This window comes from Cebus imitator, unplaced genomic scaffold (genome assembly GCF_001604975.1).
Source record: "Cebus imitator isolate Cc_AM_T3 unplaced genomic scaffold, Cebus_imitator-1.0 Scaffold125, whole genome shotgun sequence".
Lineage (NCBI taxonomy): Eukaryota > Metazoa > Chordata > Mammalia > Primates > Cebidae > Cebus > Cebus imitator.
The window spans coordinates 1,519,109-1,534,845 of record NW_016107440.1 but is presented as its reverse complement, the minus strand read 5'-3'; the positions used below and the strand labels follow the sequence as shown (position 1 = coordinate 1,534,845).

Below are 15,737 nucleotides of genomic sequence, written 5' to 3'. Positions count from 1 at the left end.
ACATCAGGATCCACTATGAGGGAGCGGGGAGGGGGTTATGGGCTGAAAACCACCTGTTGAGTACCTAGGCTCATTACCTGGGTGATGGGATCATGCCTACCCTAAACCTCAGTGTTACCCATGTAACAAACCTGTACATGAATCCCTTAATCTATTACAAAAGTTGAAATTATAGAAATCAATAAATAGATGAGATGGTATATATTTTAAAAAAGAGAAGAAAGAAAAGAATTGTGGCATGGCTTAAGGCAATAATGAGGAAAGGGTTGACCTGGCAGAAGATTTTGCAAAGCCCTGAAACTCTCATCATTTCAGATGCATGAGCTATTTTGGGAATGGACCACCCTTGGCTTCCTTTTCTGCCTGCAGACTCTGCCTAGAGCTGTGCTCCACCCAGAACCCCCCTCTCCGGTCCTAGGAGTATCCCAGGGTAACAGCCCTCCTCCAGTGGATGGAGACCCGGCTGGGGAGGGAGCAGGGAGCTGGGGATGTCCTCTGTGTCTACAAGGCTGGCAAAGGTTACCTGGCACTGGGGCACTGTGGCATGATGAGGGCAACCTTGCCCCACCCTGACGATCACTGGCCTTATATCACAGTTATCATCAGCATGTCCACTTACCCAGGCCCTGGAGATTCTTCTGCATTCGCACAAGCTTCTTGTCATAAATAGACTGGGTCAAGGAGATGTCTTCGGAGAGAGAGTCCACTTTTCTGAAAACTGTAGGGAAAACAGATAAGAAGCTGGGGCAGGGTCTAAGCTCAGAGAAACAGTAGTCATTCCTTGAGACGGCATCTTTATCAGCTCCTCTGCACCCAAAACCTCTCCCCCTCCTCCTCTCAGGCTTCTTCATGGTGGTTAGAGAACATGCTTCTTATGGCCAGAGTTTGCCACAAGGCCCTTTGAAAACATAATAACTCACCCCCCACCCCACATTTTAGAACTAGGACCTGATCATAGAATGAAATAGGGAAAATTCAGAAAAAAATTTTTTTTTTAATTATTCTTATTCCTACCACCCAAAGATTGCTCCCATCAGTGTTTTCAAGTATTTGTTCTGGTCTTGTTTACATTCATAACCATTCTTCAGCTACACAGACATATGCAGTTTCCCCCTTATCTGCAGGGGATACATTCCAAGACCCTCAGTGGATGCTTGAAACCTCAGAGTATGGACCCCTATATAGACTATGTGTTTTCCTATACAAACATACTTAAGATAAAGTCTCATTTACATATTAGGCCTAGTAGGAGAGTAACAACAACAGCTAATAATAAAATAGAACTATTATAACAATATGCAAAGTAAAAGTTATGTAAGTATGGTCTCTGTCTCTCTGAGAATACCTTATTGTACTGTACTCACCCTTCTTCTTGTGCCGATACGAGATGACGCCTTGCCTACGTGACGGGATACAGTGAGGTGAGTGATATAGGCATCGTGACTCAGTGTTGGGCTCCTACTGACCTTGGCCTTATGTCAGAAGGGGGATTATCAAGCCATGATGTTGCTGACTGACCTAGGGGAACTGAAACTGTGGCTAGGTGGGGATGACTGTACTTTCTTAGAAAAGCAAAGCAAACCTGGGATGCTCCGAACATCTCATCTGTTTTCTTTTATGTTGCTTTGTTGGTATCATATCATGGACACTTTCCCATCCAAGCTTAAATCACTTTAAAATAATTACTTTTGGTATCGGCATGGCACTCTATATAAATAATACAACAATTATATAAGAATCCCCTATTGTTGGGGACACTTAAAGTACCTCCTCTTCTGAGCTCATAAATAAAACTTCATCTATAAATGTAAGTAAAGTATCCCAGCACTTTGGGAGGCCGAGGCGGGTGGATCACGAGGTCAAGAGATTGAGACCATCCTGGTCAACATGGTGAAACCCCGTCTCTACTAAAAATACAAAAATTAGCTGGGCGTGGTGGCACGTGCCTATAGTCCCAGCTACTTGGGAGGCTGAGGCAGAAGAATTGCTGGAACCCGGGAGGCGGAGGTTGCCGAGAGCCGAGATCGTGCCATTGCACTCCAGCCTGGGTAACAAGAGCGAAACTCTGTCTCAAATATGTATATATATATATATGTAATGCTTAGTTCTAGAAATAATCCTTATATATGATGGTGGTGTGTCTATGATAATTCTCTTGGGATACATTGCTTAAAGTGGACTTATGGATATAAGGGTATTTACATTTTTGAAGTCCTTGATACAAGCTGCCAAACTGCTGCCCAGAAAAGATTACACCAGTTTCTACCCCACGGGCAGCCTCACACTCTCCTAAGGGGGTCGTGTTGGTCAATAGTTGGAACACATCTTGGCAGCAGCAGGACGCCCAGGTTTCTCCGGCAGGTACCTGGATAGGCCTGGTAGTGAGGGAGGGCATGGGTTGTTCTGAGGTTCAGCAAGATGTTTCCCACAGATCCTCTTAAGGTCAAGTAAAAAGGGAAGAATTAGCACCACCAAGAGCATTGAGTAACACAGCTCTGGTCGTAGTTTACTTCACATCTGTCGGGTGACTTTGGGCAAGTCAGTTCCCTTTCCTGAGCTCAATGCAATCATATATAAAATGAAAATGTGGAGCTCAATGACTCGAAGGCTCTCATCAACTCCAAAACTCTATGCTTTTGAATTATTTGGAATCTCCAGGCTCCAGTTAATATTGTACACCTCAGAGCCATCAGGAGATTTACTTAATTAGTGACAGCGACATGTTGAGAGAGTTTAGAAATAATCACATGCTGTTACATGAGACCAGCAGTTTACAGTTTACAATAGCTATTATTCCATTTGAACCTCCCTTTAATTAAGATCCCATGCAGAGATGAAAAGAGATACAGAGAGACTGAGAGACTTTGATTCCTATTCCTACGCTTCATTAAGTCTACTTCGAAGTCAATAGCCAAGGCTCACTCCATTCTATACAATTCATTCACCTGTTCATTTTCTTTCTTTTTTTTTTTTTTTTTTTTGAGACAGAGTCTCCCTCTGTCACCCAGGCTGGAGTACAGTGCTGTGATCATGGCTCACTGCAGCCTCAATCTCCTGGGCTCAAGCGATCATCCCACCTCAGCCTCCTAGGTAGCTGGGGCTTCCGGCACTTGTTACCATCCTCAGTTAATTTTCAATTTTTTTAAATTGAAATGAGATGGGGTCTCACTATGTTGCCCAGGCTGGCCTCAAATTCCTGGGCTCCAGTGATCCCCCCACCTTGGCCTCCCAAGGTGCTGGGGTTATAGACATGAGCCACTGCATCTGGCCTTGCTTATTTCTTCATTGAGTATTTCAGGATTAATAATTACATATTTGCTTTTTAAGCCATTTTCCTAACGTTTTAGATGTTTTTTCATCCCTTTAAAATTATGTTTTATAATGTAGACAATATGGCAAATAATACATATACATAGCTTATAAATAAATAGGTATATTTTGGAGGTGTGAGCCTATCAACTTTTTCTTTTCCAACATTTAATTATAAAATTTTTCAAACAGAAGAATAGAAGGACTTGTACAGTGAAGACCCATATGCCTATCACCTAGAATCTACAAGTAGCATTTTTCTGTATTTATTTTATATTCATCCATCTCTTTCACCCATTCATCAATCTGTGTCAAGTTTTGAATTTTTTTTTTTTTTTTTTGAGATGGAGTCTCACTCTGTTGCCAGGCTGGAGTGCGGTGGCACAATCTCAGCTCACTGCAACCTCTGACTCCCTGGTTCAAGCAATTCTCCTGCCTCAGCCTAGCTAGTAGCTAGGATTACAGGCATGCACCACCATACCTGGCTAATTTTTGTATTTTTAGTAGAGACGGGCTTTTACCATGTTGGCCAGGATGATCTCGATCTTCTGACCTAGTGAGCTGCCTACCTTGGCCACCCAAAGTGCTGGGATTACACACATGAGTCACCGTGCCTGGTCTTTGGATGCATTTTAAATGAATTTTTTACTGATGGTGTGCACAGTCAAAAATGTTTAGAGATCACTGCTCTATACTGGGGGGTGGCAAATGATGGCCTGCTGGTGAAATCCGTCTGTTTTATGGGAGCTGCCACCCCTATTCATTTAGACTGCCTGTGGCTGTTTTTGCTCTGCGATGAGAGTTTGGTTGTGAAAAAGATCAAATGTAACCTGAAGAACCTAAAATATTTACTACGTAGCCCTTTACAGAAAAAAATGGCCAAGCTACCTCTAGATTATAAGCTCCATGAAGGCAGGGTCTGTGTTTTCCCAAGCAATATGCTGCCCAGTATACAATATAGTTCTTGGCCCCCAGTATGCACTTGACTACAAAAAAAGTACTTGATTCAATGAACAGAGTTGGTTTGTAATGTCTGCTGACTGATTTTCCCAACCCTCCGGACTTTGGTCACAGTCCTGGTGTAAAGCATTGAGCAGGTCTATTCACACACTCACACACACACACACACACACACACACAAGCTTTACAAATCTATAGACATTCTTTCAAGAGATATTACTGGGCACCTGCCATTTAGGCCAGGATGGTGCCAACAATGTTCTAGGGACCTGGCATACCCAAGCTGGAGGCAAAAACATAAAAAGGAAACCCAAAGGTCTCCCACGTTTCACAAACACGCACTCCTCACCCCGGTTCTTCTGATCCTCTGTCCATTCACGCTGGATCTCAGGGCAAATGACATCTCCTCCCCAGGACTGTTCCCTCCCAAGAGGAGTGGGGCCAGCCTCCTGCTCCAGCCTGCCAGGCTGACTCATGAACGTTATGTATGTGACAGCGTCTCGAATCCTGTCGTCCTCTCTGAAACTCTTTGGTGCCTAATATGCTCTTCTCTGGGCCTGAGCCTGTGGCTCTTGGAGCTTTGATAATGGCCCCGGGTCCCTTGGGTGCTCTGAGCTGGAGCCCTAAAAGGAGTGACGAGAAATCTTGACAAGTTCTCTGACAGCTAGTTTGCGGCCTCTGATAGGAAGACTGTGGCTGCTTCCCTCCTCTGGCCCAGGATTTTGGCCACTTTCTGAAAGGCCAGGCCCTGTGAATTGATTTAGCAGAGACAGGTGGTGAGGGGCTTGGGAAGGTCTAGAACCCTAGGTCCTTAAATCTAGCTGCACATTGGTATCCCCTAAGGTGATTTATAAATGACTAAGGCCTGGGTCTCACCCAGAGATTATGATTTAATTCATCTGGAGTCAGTGGAGGGGGGTTACTCTGGCATGTATTTTTAAATGCTTTTCAAGGGATTCCAATATCCCCCCACGAGGGGGAAGAACCACACCCCTTGATGGTGAAATGTAATTGACGCAACCCAGCATTCCCAGAGCCTGGCACAGAGCAGGCGCTCGGCTTGTGTTGGATTAATTAATGCCTTCGGATTACTGGAAGACAACTTATGTCTACTGAGATCATTAGCATGCTGGCCTCTTGCCTTCAAGCTAAGAAGGCTGGTTGCCGAATATCTCCAGCCAGGACCAGGATGAGGCGCCTCCCCTCAGGGACATGCAGGCTCAGCGTCCACATGAGAGCTGGGAAGCCCCCCTCAAAGCCTTGACTCCCTCTCCCTACTCCCGGCCTTGTTTCTAAAATCCAGTAGATTGGAACAAGCAAACCTACCGGAGCCTGGATTTTCAAAGTTTGAAGCTAAGATGGGAATGGGATTACAGTGAGATGCCACCAAATTTGCTGTAACCAGTTTACCACAATCTGTCAGCATCTGGAAGGTGGAAGTGACCTGTCTCTGGCTATGTGGGGTGACCCGGGTCAGTTACTACAAACTCTAATGTGTATGAGAAGAACCAAACCTCAGATCGCTGGATCTCATCTGCAGGAACCCCCAGATTCCTTGGTCTCAGCAGGTCTGGCTGGTTGAGACCCAGGAATTTACATTTTAACAAACACTGAAGGTGAAATTGCTGCAGTTGGGCGTCCAGCCTCACTATGAGAAACACTCACGTAGACCATGAAAGGGGGCTTAGAAGTCACTCAATCCAGTGATCTCAAGCCTTTGTGAACAGAATCAGGAGAGCTGAAAGATACCGAATTAATTCCATGATCGGGGTGGGGCCCAGACATCAACATTCTTTAAAGCTCCAAGGTGGCTCCAACATGGAGTTGAAACTGAGAAACACTGACCCAGTCTTATCATCTCATTACACCAGTGGGAAAGCAGCGGTCCCCAGAGGTGGGTGCCTTCCTCAAGGCCACAGACCTCGTCAGTTTCCAGTCTCTGCAGTCTGGATTAGGCATAGAGATTCCCTAGCCAGGAAGACGCTGGCTCTAGGCCCTGGGATACAGATGTCAAGTGTTTGTCTTTGCAAGGAAGCTTTTGGTGCCGGATCCCTGACCAGACATCCCTCTGCAGCCTGGGATGGGCACGTCCCGGACTCACCCAGAGAGGCTAGCACAGCCACGGCCACCAGGAGCAGGGCCAGGAAGAGGTAAAGAATCCGCACCGACGTGTGCAAAGACAGGTTCTTCTGGCAGCGGCTGCAGCGGATGCCCGGCTGGCCTGTGGGGGACATAAGGAGGACAATAGCTTAGGCCAGTGGACCAGGCTGGAGTTGAAGGACCAGTTCCATGTTCCTGCTCTGGCCTGTCTCATCACATTCTAACCAGGCTCAGAAGGGGAGCTGTTCTCGACTCTCATTCTCTATCTGTCCTATAGCCTTTCTCTAGGTGCTGGTGCTTTCTGGAATGCAGGAGACTGAGTTGAGTCGGGACTTCAAAGAACAGCCCCCATACTCTCTCCATGGTGTCTTCATTCGGTCCATGGGAGGGGAAACACCTCTTCTCTCTCCATTGATCCTACTGATGACCCACAGCATAGGCAGCCAGCCCGAGGCCCCACTGAGTGACCAACTTGCCCGGGCTTGCCCAAGACCTTCTGGGTTTTAGCAATGAAAGTCTCCTGTCATAGGAACGCCACAGCATGGCGCAGATCATCCTGGTTTGCTAAGATTGTCTAGGTTTTAAAACTGAAGGTCCATTGGGTGCAGTGGTGCATGCCTGTAATCCCAGCACTTTAGGAGGCTGAGGCAGGAGTATCACTTGAGTCCAGGGGTTTGAGGCCAGCCTGGGCAACATAGCAAGATCCCATCTCTATTTAAAAAAATAAAAAAGAAAATGGGAAGTCCCACACCCTGGGGATCCCCTTAGTCCCTGGAAAACCAGAAGGTTGGTGTCCAGTCCCCAAACTTTTCAGGGAACCAGATATTCTCCTGGAAACCAAACAAATAGTCGCGGTCCACCAGTTGAGTTGCTGGTAAAAAGGAAGGAGGGAGCCAGATGTTCCTGAATGCGTGGGCAGGTGGCCAACAGGCCGCACGAATGCAGCGATGGTAGAGCTGCGAATTCCTACGGTGAACTCAACTTCAGCTGCACTTTCTGAGTACTGGGACGTTTAAAAATCTTGATGCTCAGTTCACACTTCAGGCCAAATAAATCGGAATTTCCAAGGGCTGGTCTCACGCATCCATGGGTGATTGCAGTGAGGAGCCAGGGTTGGGAACAACTGCTCTAATCCACACCAAAGCCACCGACAGACCACATTCCAAACAGCACTGTGCGTGGCCTGGGATCCAGTGAAGTGGATGGTCCCAGCCAGCTGGAAGACAGGCCCAGGGACAGGGTATGTGGCTCTGGGAGATGGCAGAAGTCCTTGATGGGTCTTGGTAGGAGCCTAGGAGACAGGCAACACTTGTGTCAAGCTTTGATTTCAGGCCAAGCACAGAGGCTCACACCTGCAACACCAGCAATTTTAGAGGCGGAGGCAGGCAGATCACTTGAGGCCAGGAGTTTGAGACCAGCCTGGGCAACATAGTAAGACTCTCGTATCTACAAAAAATTTAAAAAAATGTATCCAGGCATGGTGGTGTGTGCCTATGGTTAGGGCTGCTTAGGAGGCTGAGGTGGGAGGATCACTTGAGCCCAGGAATTTGAGGCTGCAGTGATCTATGGCTGCACACTCATATCAGCCTGGGCAACACAGCAAAACCATGTTGTCTAGAAAAAATTTTAAAGCTCCTTTGACTTCATTGGTACTGCACGCCCAGAGCCATGAACTCTGCCCTTTCACATCCAGGAAGCAGTGGGAAAGGACAGTCAGGCTTCTGAAACCACCTGAAGAGACAAGTCTCTCACTGGCCTGGGGATGGAGACAGGGATCTCTCAGCCCAGAGGGGAGATGAGGGGCAGCCCCAGAGTCCTTACCCTCCTGGGTGCACGGGAAGGTCGGCATGTCCTCGTCGTCACCTGCCAGGTCCTCTTCTGTAACGCACAGGGCATCTCCATCACCGCCGGCCGATCTCACTATAACAGAGCCAGTGCCGTCAGACCCAAAGCCATCCCAGTCATCTCCTTTTGTTTACTAGTCCCCACATCCTGGGCCCACCTCTACCCCAGAGCCAGTTCACTGCGCTCCAGGTGGCCTGATGTGAGCTGCAAAAAGGGAGTGGCCATAGGCATTAGGCGGCTGAGGAGCTGGGATGTCTCAACCCTCTGGATAAGGAGAGATCCCAATTTCCCACACGCTGGGAAAGACACACGGGTCAGCTCAGCGCCTGCTCTAGCCCTGCTCTATCTGCAGCTCACTCAACACCTGGAAGTGGAGTAAGGAGAAATAAGAGCTGGCTGCTTGCTCTGGCTTAGCATCCTTCTATTCCCCAACACTTGGTCACTCAAGCAGTATTCCTCTTCTCTAGGGACAAAGCTGAATCTGACCCCAGCACAGTCCCCACCAAGACTCTGCCTCCAGCATAGCTGGGAGGCTGTGAAGAGGAGGAGGCCAGAGAGGGGAGGAGACAGGATGGGTACAGATCCCTGTCTCACACCGTTTTACCCAGGACTTGCTAGCGTGTCAAGGGACCTTAGGAGAAGAAGGTCTCCTGCCAGAGGCTGATTCAGTGCTTATTCCCTGGGACTATATGGTCTGTAACTAAGACCTAAATGATGTATCCCTCCCTCAGAAGATTGCTCTTGTTCCTCAGACACCCTTCAACTCCCACGCCTTGTAAGTAACACTTGGCTTTTCCCTCCCTCCTTCCCTCCCTTCCTCCCTCCCTCCCTTCCTTCTTTCCTTTCTCCTTCCTTTCCTTCTCTCCTTCCCTCCCTCCTTTCTCTCTTCCTCTATCTCTCTCCTCCCTCTCCGTTTCTCTCCCTCCCTTCCTCCTCTCTCCTCCCTCTCCCTTTCTTTCTCTTTCTATCCCTCCCTCCTTTCTTTTTCTCTGTCTCTCTCCTCCCTCTCACTCTCTTTCTCTTTCTCTCTTTCTTTGCTTGTTTTTTGGGTCCTTAAGGATTCCCTGCTTTCTTTCACCTTTGACTATGCACTTAGCTGTATGTCTGTAGTTTATTTAATGGCTACATTTTATAACCAGAGAGTATTTTAAGTTGGTAATCCTAGAAGAAGCAGCTACAAATTCTGCTCTTTTCCTTTTTTGTTTTTAATGCAATAAAGTGCTGGGTTTTGCCTCAAGGCAATCTTCACAACACCTTATAAACTCTACAGTCCAAAGTATCACATTTATGGACAGAAAGACTGAGGTTCAGGGAACTGAAGAATGTTGCTTAGCAGCACACAGAATAGGATTGGTGAAGCCAAGATGTGAACTCAGAAATCTTTTCTACCATACCTACAACTAACTTGAGGTAATGAGCAAAGGTTCCACCAAGTGCTAAGAAGTCTTGCTTCTGCAATTACAAGGTCAGTGGGAAGATAAGAAGACAGTGGTGCGTGAATGAGCTGTGGAGCCTCAGGGGCTCCTGACCATGACTGATGGGCATCTTGAGTTGCATCCTAGACCCACGAGCACCTGCAGTCCGAATACCATACCACAGCCATTGTGATCAACATGGGAGCTGAGATGCAGTCAGCCAGCAACGCAGGTAAGCAAAAGCAGCTCCGAGTGGACTCAGTAGGGAGGGGACCGAGGGTGACCCCAAATTAAAGATGCCACCATCATGGCCATGAATGCCCTCTGCTTGGCCTTCATGCATGGCTTAAACATCACTTCCCCAGCAGTCTTTCTTGAGCTCCCAGACTAGCGTAAGGCCCGTTGCCCACACCTCACACACCCTGGGCTCTCCTGTGGAAGAATGCCATGTGCCTCTCCTGTTCATGTAGCAGCCCTCTTCCCCAGCACTTCAGTTCTGAGGGTGGGGACTGCGTCTGTCTTGTTCTCTGCTTTATCCAATGCCCCAGCATGGTGGCTGGCACAGAGAAAGGCTCAACAAACACAATTTCAAGTGAACCAATGAAGGATCTGGTATTACGCTTTCCAGTAGCAGTTCTATGCCTGCCTGTGAAGCTCTGTGGGGCACTTTCAAGGGAACAACATCAGTCAGAGCTCCATCCCAGAGACTGAATAAATCTGGGGGGACAAAGCAGACCTGGGGGTTAGGACTTTGAAAAGCTCCCACATCTGTTATCCCATTTGATCCCTACAGTTAGCCTGAGAGACAGAGTAAGAACATTTTCTCCTGATTTGACGGATGAGGAAACTGAATGGTTTATGTGTGTGCACGTGTGCATGAGGGTGTGTACTACGCACGTGTGAGTATGCATGCATGCCTATGCTGTGTGCCTGTGCATGTACGTATGTCTGAGTATATGTGCATGCCTGTGGTGTGTGCCTGTGCATGTACACGAGTATGCATGCATGTCTGTGTGTGCCTGTGCATGTACACATGTGAGTATGTGCATGCCTGTGTGTGCCAGTGCATGTACACGGGTATGTGTACATGCCTGTATGTGTGCCTGTGCATGTACACACATGTATGTGTGCATGCCTGTATGCCTGTGCATGTACATGTGTATGAGTGCATGCCTGTGTGTGCCTGTGCTTGCACGTGTGCACATGCATGTTTGCCCATAAGTGTGCGTGTATGTGTGCCTGTGTATGTGTGTTGTGAGGTTTTTAATGCCTGGCTAAGGTCATAGAGTCAGGCAGTGGCAGAGCTTCCTAAATCCAGATTTTCCTCTCTGCAACAGGAGATTCCAGGTAGGTTTTGCTTTCTGGGGCACTAGTGCATGTGTGCTGGGAGTGTGCGGGCAAGCGCTTTGGAGGGTAAAGTGGGAGAAGGAAGGACGCATGAGAAGTTCCTTTGCATGAGTATCGTAAGAAGCATCACTTTCAGCTCTCCTTGGACAGCTGTCCCATCATCAGTCTGCCAACAGTTTACAAGGAAGCCTGGCCTGGGCGGTCACCAGGATTACAATCTCTTTCCCATAAACGAATGCCTGGGGCAAGGCAGGGGAATTCTTGGTGCCTTCTGTTCCCGTCTGACCAAAACCTCACCCTACTAGCCATGGCTTCTCACCCCGAGATGATCCCAGCCAGAACCACGCTGTGTGCTGTATTCACCACCGCCCCGGGTCCTTCCATCCCTTAGAGCAGAGCTGCCTCCTCGGGCCTGATCCTCATTTCTCTCCATCCGTGATGAGCTCCTCTGCCCTCCCCTATGACTGGGCCTCCTCCCTGTTCTGGCTCCGGGGCCAATTTCATCACTTCACTGTTTATAGCCTTTGCAGGGAATCTGGGATGACTTAAATCAAGCAAGGCTGACACCAGCCTTCAGCAAACACCCTCTCAAAAACACAGAGGTTTGTTATAACCAGCTCTCCCAGTGGACAACCCCCCAAATTAGCAATTGTTAGCCAGTGGAAATTCCTAACGACGGCTTTCCGGCTTTCCGGTGGTGGCCCATGGGAAGGGAAGTAGCAGCTGCCAGCGAGGATCTCGGATCGCTCTAGACCAGGGGACCATGGGTGTTTGGCCACCTTCCCTCCACTGACATCTCAGCTCCATAACTCACAGCCCTCCCCAATCCCCAAAACAATCTTCTCCCTCTAATCCCTTGGATTTCCTGTCTTCCAATACTAAGCCCTGGACCATGGGGACCCCTGACCCACCTATGTCTGGAATTCTATAGCAACTTGCTACTTTAGCCTCGTTCACTTACTGAGAACATAATCCAAAGCATTTGTGAGGCTCTTAGAAGCCGAGTCCTTTGCAAGCAGAAGCTCATGATATTATACCAAGATTGTTCTGGTTAGAGTATGTTTGAATGAAGAAGCGGTGTGCTTAGAAAAAACGTTAAGTAGCCTGTGAAGGTCAAGGCCATGGTTGCAAGCCCAGACCTATAAAATGGTGGCTACCAGTAGAGATTTGAAAAGGCCTCTCTCTTCCTGTCATCCACTAGGTCATAATATCCATCTCAAACTCCAGAAAGAAGGATAGACACAAGAGGAGAAATTCCTGTTTGTTTTTTTTTTTTAAGCCTCTGCTCCCACAGAGCCATGTAGCAAGTTTAATGGAAGGTGCATGCCTTGGTGCATTGCTAAGCATGGCCACTGACTCCACTGGGGTTGAGCTTGGTTCAGCTTTCCCTTTGAGGGTAGAAAAAAAAAAAAAACAGCCCAGACCTGTCAACCAACTGCTAACTCAACTGTGGTCGCCGATGCTGGCTTTCTTTTGGTTGACCAAAAATGTGTCCTTGGTTCGCTCTTTCACCTTTCTGGGACCGCATTCTTCCATCTGAGTCAGCAAGGGGGAGAGATTCGAGGAATTAAATAAAAGGTCTTTCTCTGGGCACTTTCAGGAACATATTTTGATGATTATCTTCTGCAGGGTTCACAGAGTGGGTTTTCAAAACAGCCAATTGGATCAGTAAAAATAAAGACTTCTGAGTCTTCTCCAGAGCCAATGCTATATTTAAATGCAGAATAGCTATAGTTTAAGGTTGGCCAATGCTATAACTAAGGTTGCAAAATTGTTTTCATTACAGCCCTCCTGCCACTACGCCCTCTCCACAGGCTTCCTTTGTGGGTTTGTCTGTAACCGGTGGAATCTGCCTGCCGGCTCAGGTCTCAAGACGCGGGTCCGTTTCCTTCAGATCCTCCTGCCTAATGAGCTGTCCTTTTCTGCTTCCGTCACACTGCCAGTTTCTCTCCTCCAGTGCTTGCCTCATTTTTTGGTCCCCATCCTCAAGTTCCTGCATCCCTAAAGCCACATCTGCTGCTCTGGGGCAGGCTTCTCTCCCGGTTCCTGCCACCTCCACCTGAATCCCTTCAGTTGCCTCCCACTCTGTTACCCACAGAGGTTGTGGGTAAATCCCTGCTTTATTCTAAACCCTCTTTATCCCAAACAACTTTCCTCCCCTTTCTTGCCCTAGACTTTTCTAACCGAGACCCTATTCCAGGTGGCGCGATTCTTCATTAGACAGGCGTGACCCACTCTGCACAGACATTCAGCATCCTGGCCTTGTCTGCTAAAGCCCAGTGGCAATCCCTAGTCATTGTGACAACCCTGAATGCCCACCCATTTCTAAATACCTGCTGGCAGGCTGGTGCTGCCTCTAGTTGAGACAAGAAGAGGCAGGCTACTCACTCAATGCAACAGATGCGCTTCCCCCATTACACACTGGCTCCTCTGTGTACACAGCACATCCCCACTCCCCTGAACCCCATGAATTTGGAGGGATGGGAGGGGTGGGAATCACCAGCATTCTTTTCTTTTCTTTTCTAGACAGGGTCTTCCTCTGTCGGCCAGGCTGGAGTGCAGTGGTGCGATCACAACTCAGTGCCGCCTGGACCTCCCAGGTTCAAGCGATCCTCCCACCTCAGCCTCCCAAGTAGCTGGGCTACAGGTGTGCACCATCACACCCAGCTAATCTTGTTTATTTTTTTGTAGAGACAAGGTCTCACTATGTTGCCCAGGCTGGTCTCAAATTCCTGGCCTCAAGTGATCCTCCTCTCTGGGTCTCCCAAAGTGTTGGGATTACAGGTGTGAGCCACCATGCCTGGCTGGGAATCACCAGTCCTCTTGATCACTGCTGTCACCTCTGATCCTACAAACCCTACCCTCTCTCACACGGGCACCCCACGTCCCTCCTCTCAGCTTCATGTTCCTAATGCATAAATGGTGGTGAGATCATCCGCTCCACCTAGCTCCTGTGAAAATCCAACAAGATGTATATGGAAAGTACCTGACATACAGTAAATGTCTGATAAACAGTAGTAGCAGTCATTTTTATTAGGATTATTTTTCTATCCTATTCCAGTTAATGCTGCCATTTATGGTCACCTCCCAACCCCCATCACTGCCAGGACCAAATGCCAACTTTTAAGAAACCAGTTTTTCAAAACATATCCTATGGGACACTAGTCCCAAATTATTCTTTGTGAAAAAGGGTTCTTTGATCAAGTAAATGTGGAAAATGTGGCATACTCTATCGCCGTCTTAGAGATTCACATTCACATAGTAAACACTGTGAGAAGTCCTGCAAAAAAAATAGCAAGCCCAGTTAAATCTGTGTTTCATTCCACGGTTCTCAGACTCATTTGACCATGGAGCTTCCTGCAGATCTTGAAAAATAAATGTATCTATGAATTCTGGGACCTCTGTTCAGAGGCAGAGGGACTCTTATTTTAGGGCACACTGTTCTGGATAATGACATCACCTGGATCGGATTATTTCTTCATTCTGTCTCCTGCCGTCAACTTTGAATGGAGGCAGCTTTTCTGTTGAAACTCAGGGCTCCTGGACATGGTATTTACCATCTCATCTCTACGCATCCTGCCTGCCCTCTGGAGCTTAAGGCTTATGGCTGTTCCAACTGCTTGATCTCAAGCTTCTTCCCTTCCTCATCTCCAGTCCGCTAAGCCTTTCCTCCCTCTCCTTCCTCCAGGTTCTTATTCACCCTGAGCTCCAAGACCAGCCTAGTCCCCAGAGTTGCCTTCTGCCCTCTGGAGCCTGTAGTTCTCTCTGCTGCCACAGTCCCTGCAGTCCTCAGCCTGCTTTCTTCACACTGCACCAGGGAAGCCCGGCGCTGCAGGCTTGGCTCCAATCAAGTCCTGCCATCTGGATTCGCACTTCCCATTCCTGGGTTCCTCCTTGGGCCAGCCCATCTCATCCTCCAAAGATGAGCTCACCTTCTCCTTTTCTGAAAGGATCAAGACCATGCGGTTCCAACTTCTTTCTTTATCATTCGCTAACTCTATCCAGATGCCTAGACCTCAAACCCAGCCTGGGGAAGGGATGGGGAAAGAGGGCCTCTCATGCATTCCGAGTAGCCTGGCACCCTCTGTTAATACTGCAGGGGAGAGTGCCCTTTGACTGAATAATCCTCCTTCTAGGATATTCATGTTAAGAGAATAATTATACAACTAGGCCAAGATGTACATGTAACGGTGATCACTGCATGCTATGATCAACCTGGGGGAAAATGCAAATAGCTACAATGCCCATCTCTAGGGGATTGGTTACATTGATTCTCACAGTGTCTTACTATGGGATGTTATGAAACCATTTTTTTAAATACTGCAAGCCAGGTATAGTGGCTCATGCCTGTAATCCCAACATTTTGGGAGGCTGAGGCAGGAGGGTCGCTTGAGCCCAAGAGTTTGAGATCAGCCTGGGCAACAGGGTGAAACCTCATCTCAACAAAAAATACAAAAATCAGCTGGGCATGGTGGCATGCACCTGTAGTCCCAGGTACATGGGAGGTTTAGGAGGGGTGATTGCTTGAGCCCAAGAGGTGGAGGCTTCAGTGAGCCATGATAATGCCACCACCCTCCAGCCTGGGCAACAGTGCAAGACCCTGTCTCAAGTAAGCAAGCATGCAAACAAAAAACCAAAAGCAACTACAAAAAAACACCATCACCCGCCAGAGCAATCAGGCAAGAAAAAGAAATAAAGGGTATTCAAATAGGAAAGGAGAAAGTCAAATTGTCTCTATTTGCAGACGACATGATTGTATAT

The 15,737-nt window shown here is 47.9% G+C and overlaps 1 protein-coding gene across 1 annotated transcript in view; it reads right to left on the bottom strand.

Moving 5' to 3' along the window:
* SCARA3 (scavenger receptor class A member 3) overlaps positions 1-15,737 on the bottom strand; it is a 35,027-nt gene that overhangs the window by 10,328 nt on the left and 8,962 nt on the right. The window contains exons 2-4 of the mRNA XM_017540415.2: positions 8,191-8,289; positions 6,371-6,490; positions 620-718 (exon numbers count right to left, since the gene is read on the bottom strand). Coding sequence (XP_017395904.1) covers positions 620-718; positions 6,371-6,490; positions 8,191-8,289 — 318 coding nt within the window. The remainder of the gene's footprint in view (positions 1-619; positions 719-6,370; positions 6,491-8,190; positions 8,290-15,737) is intronic.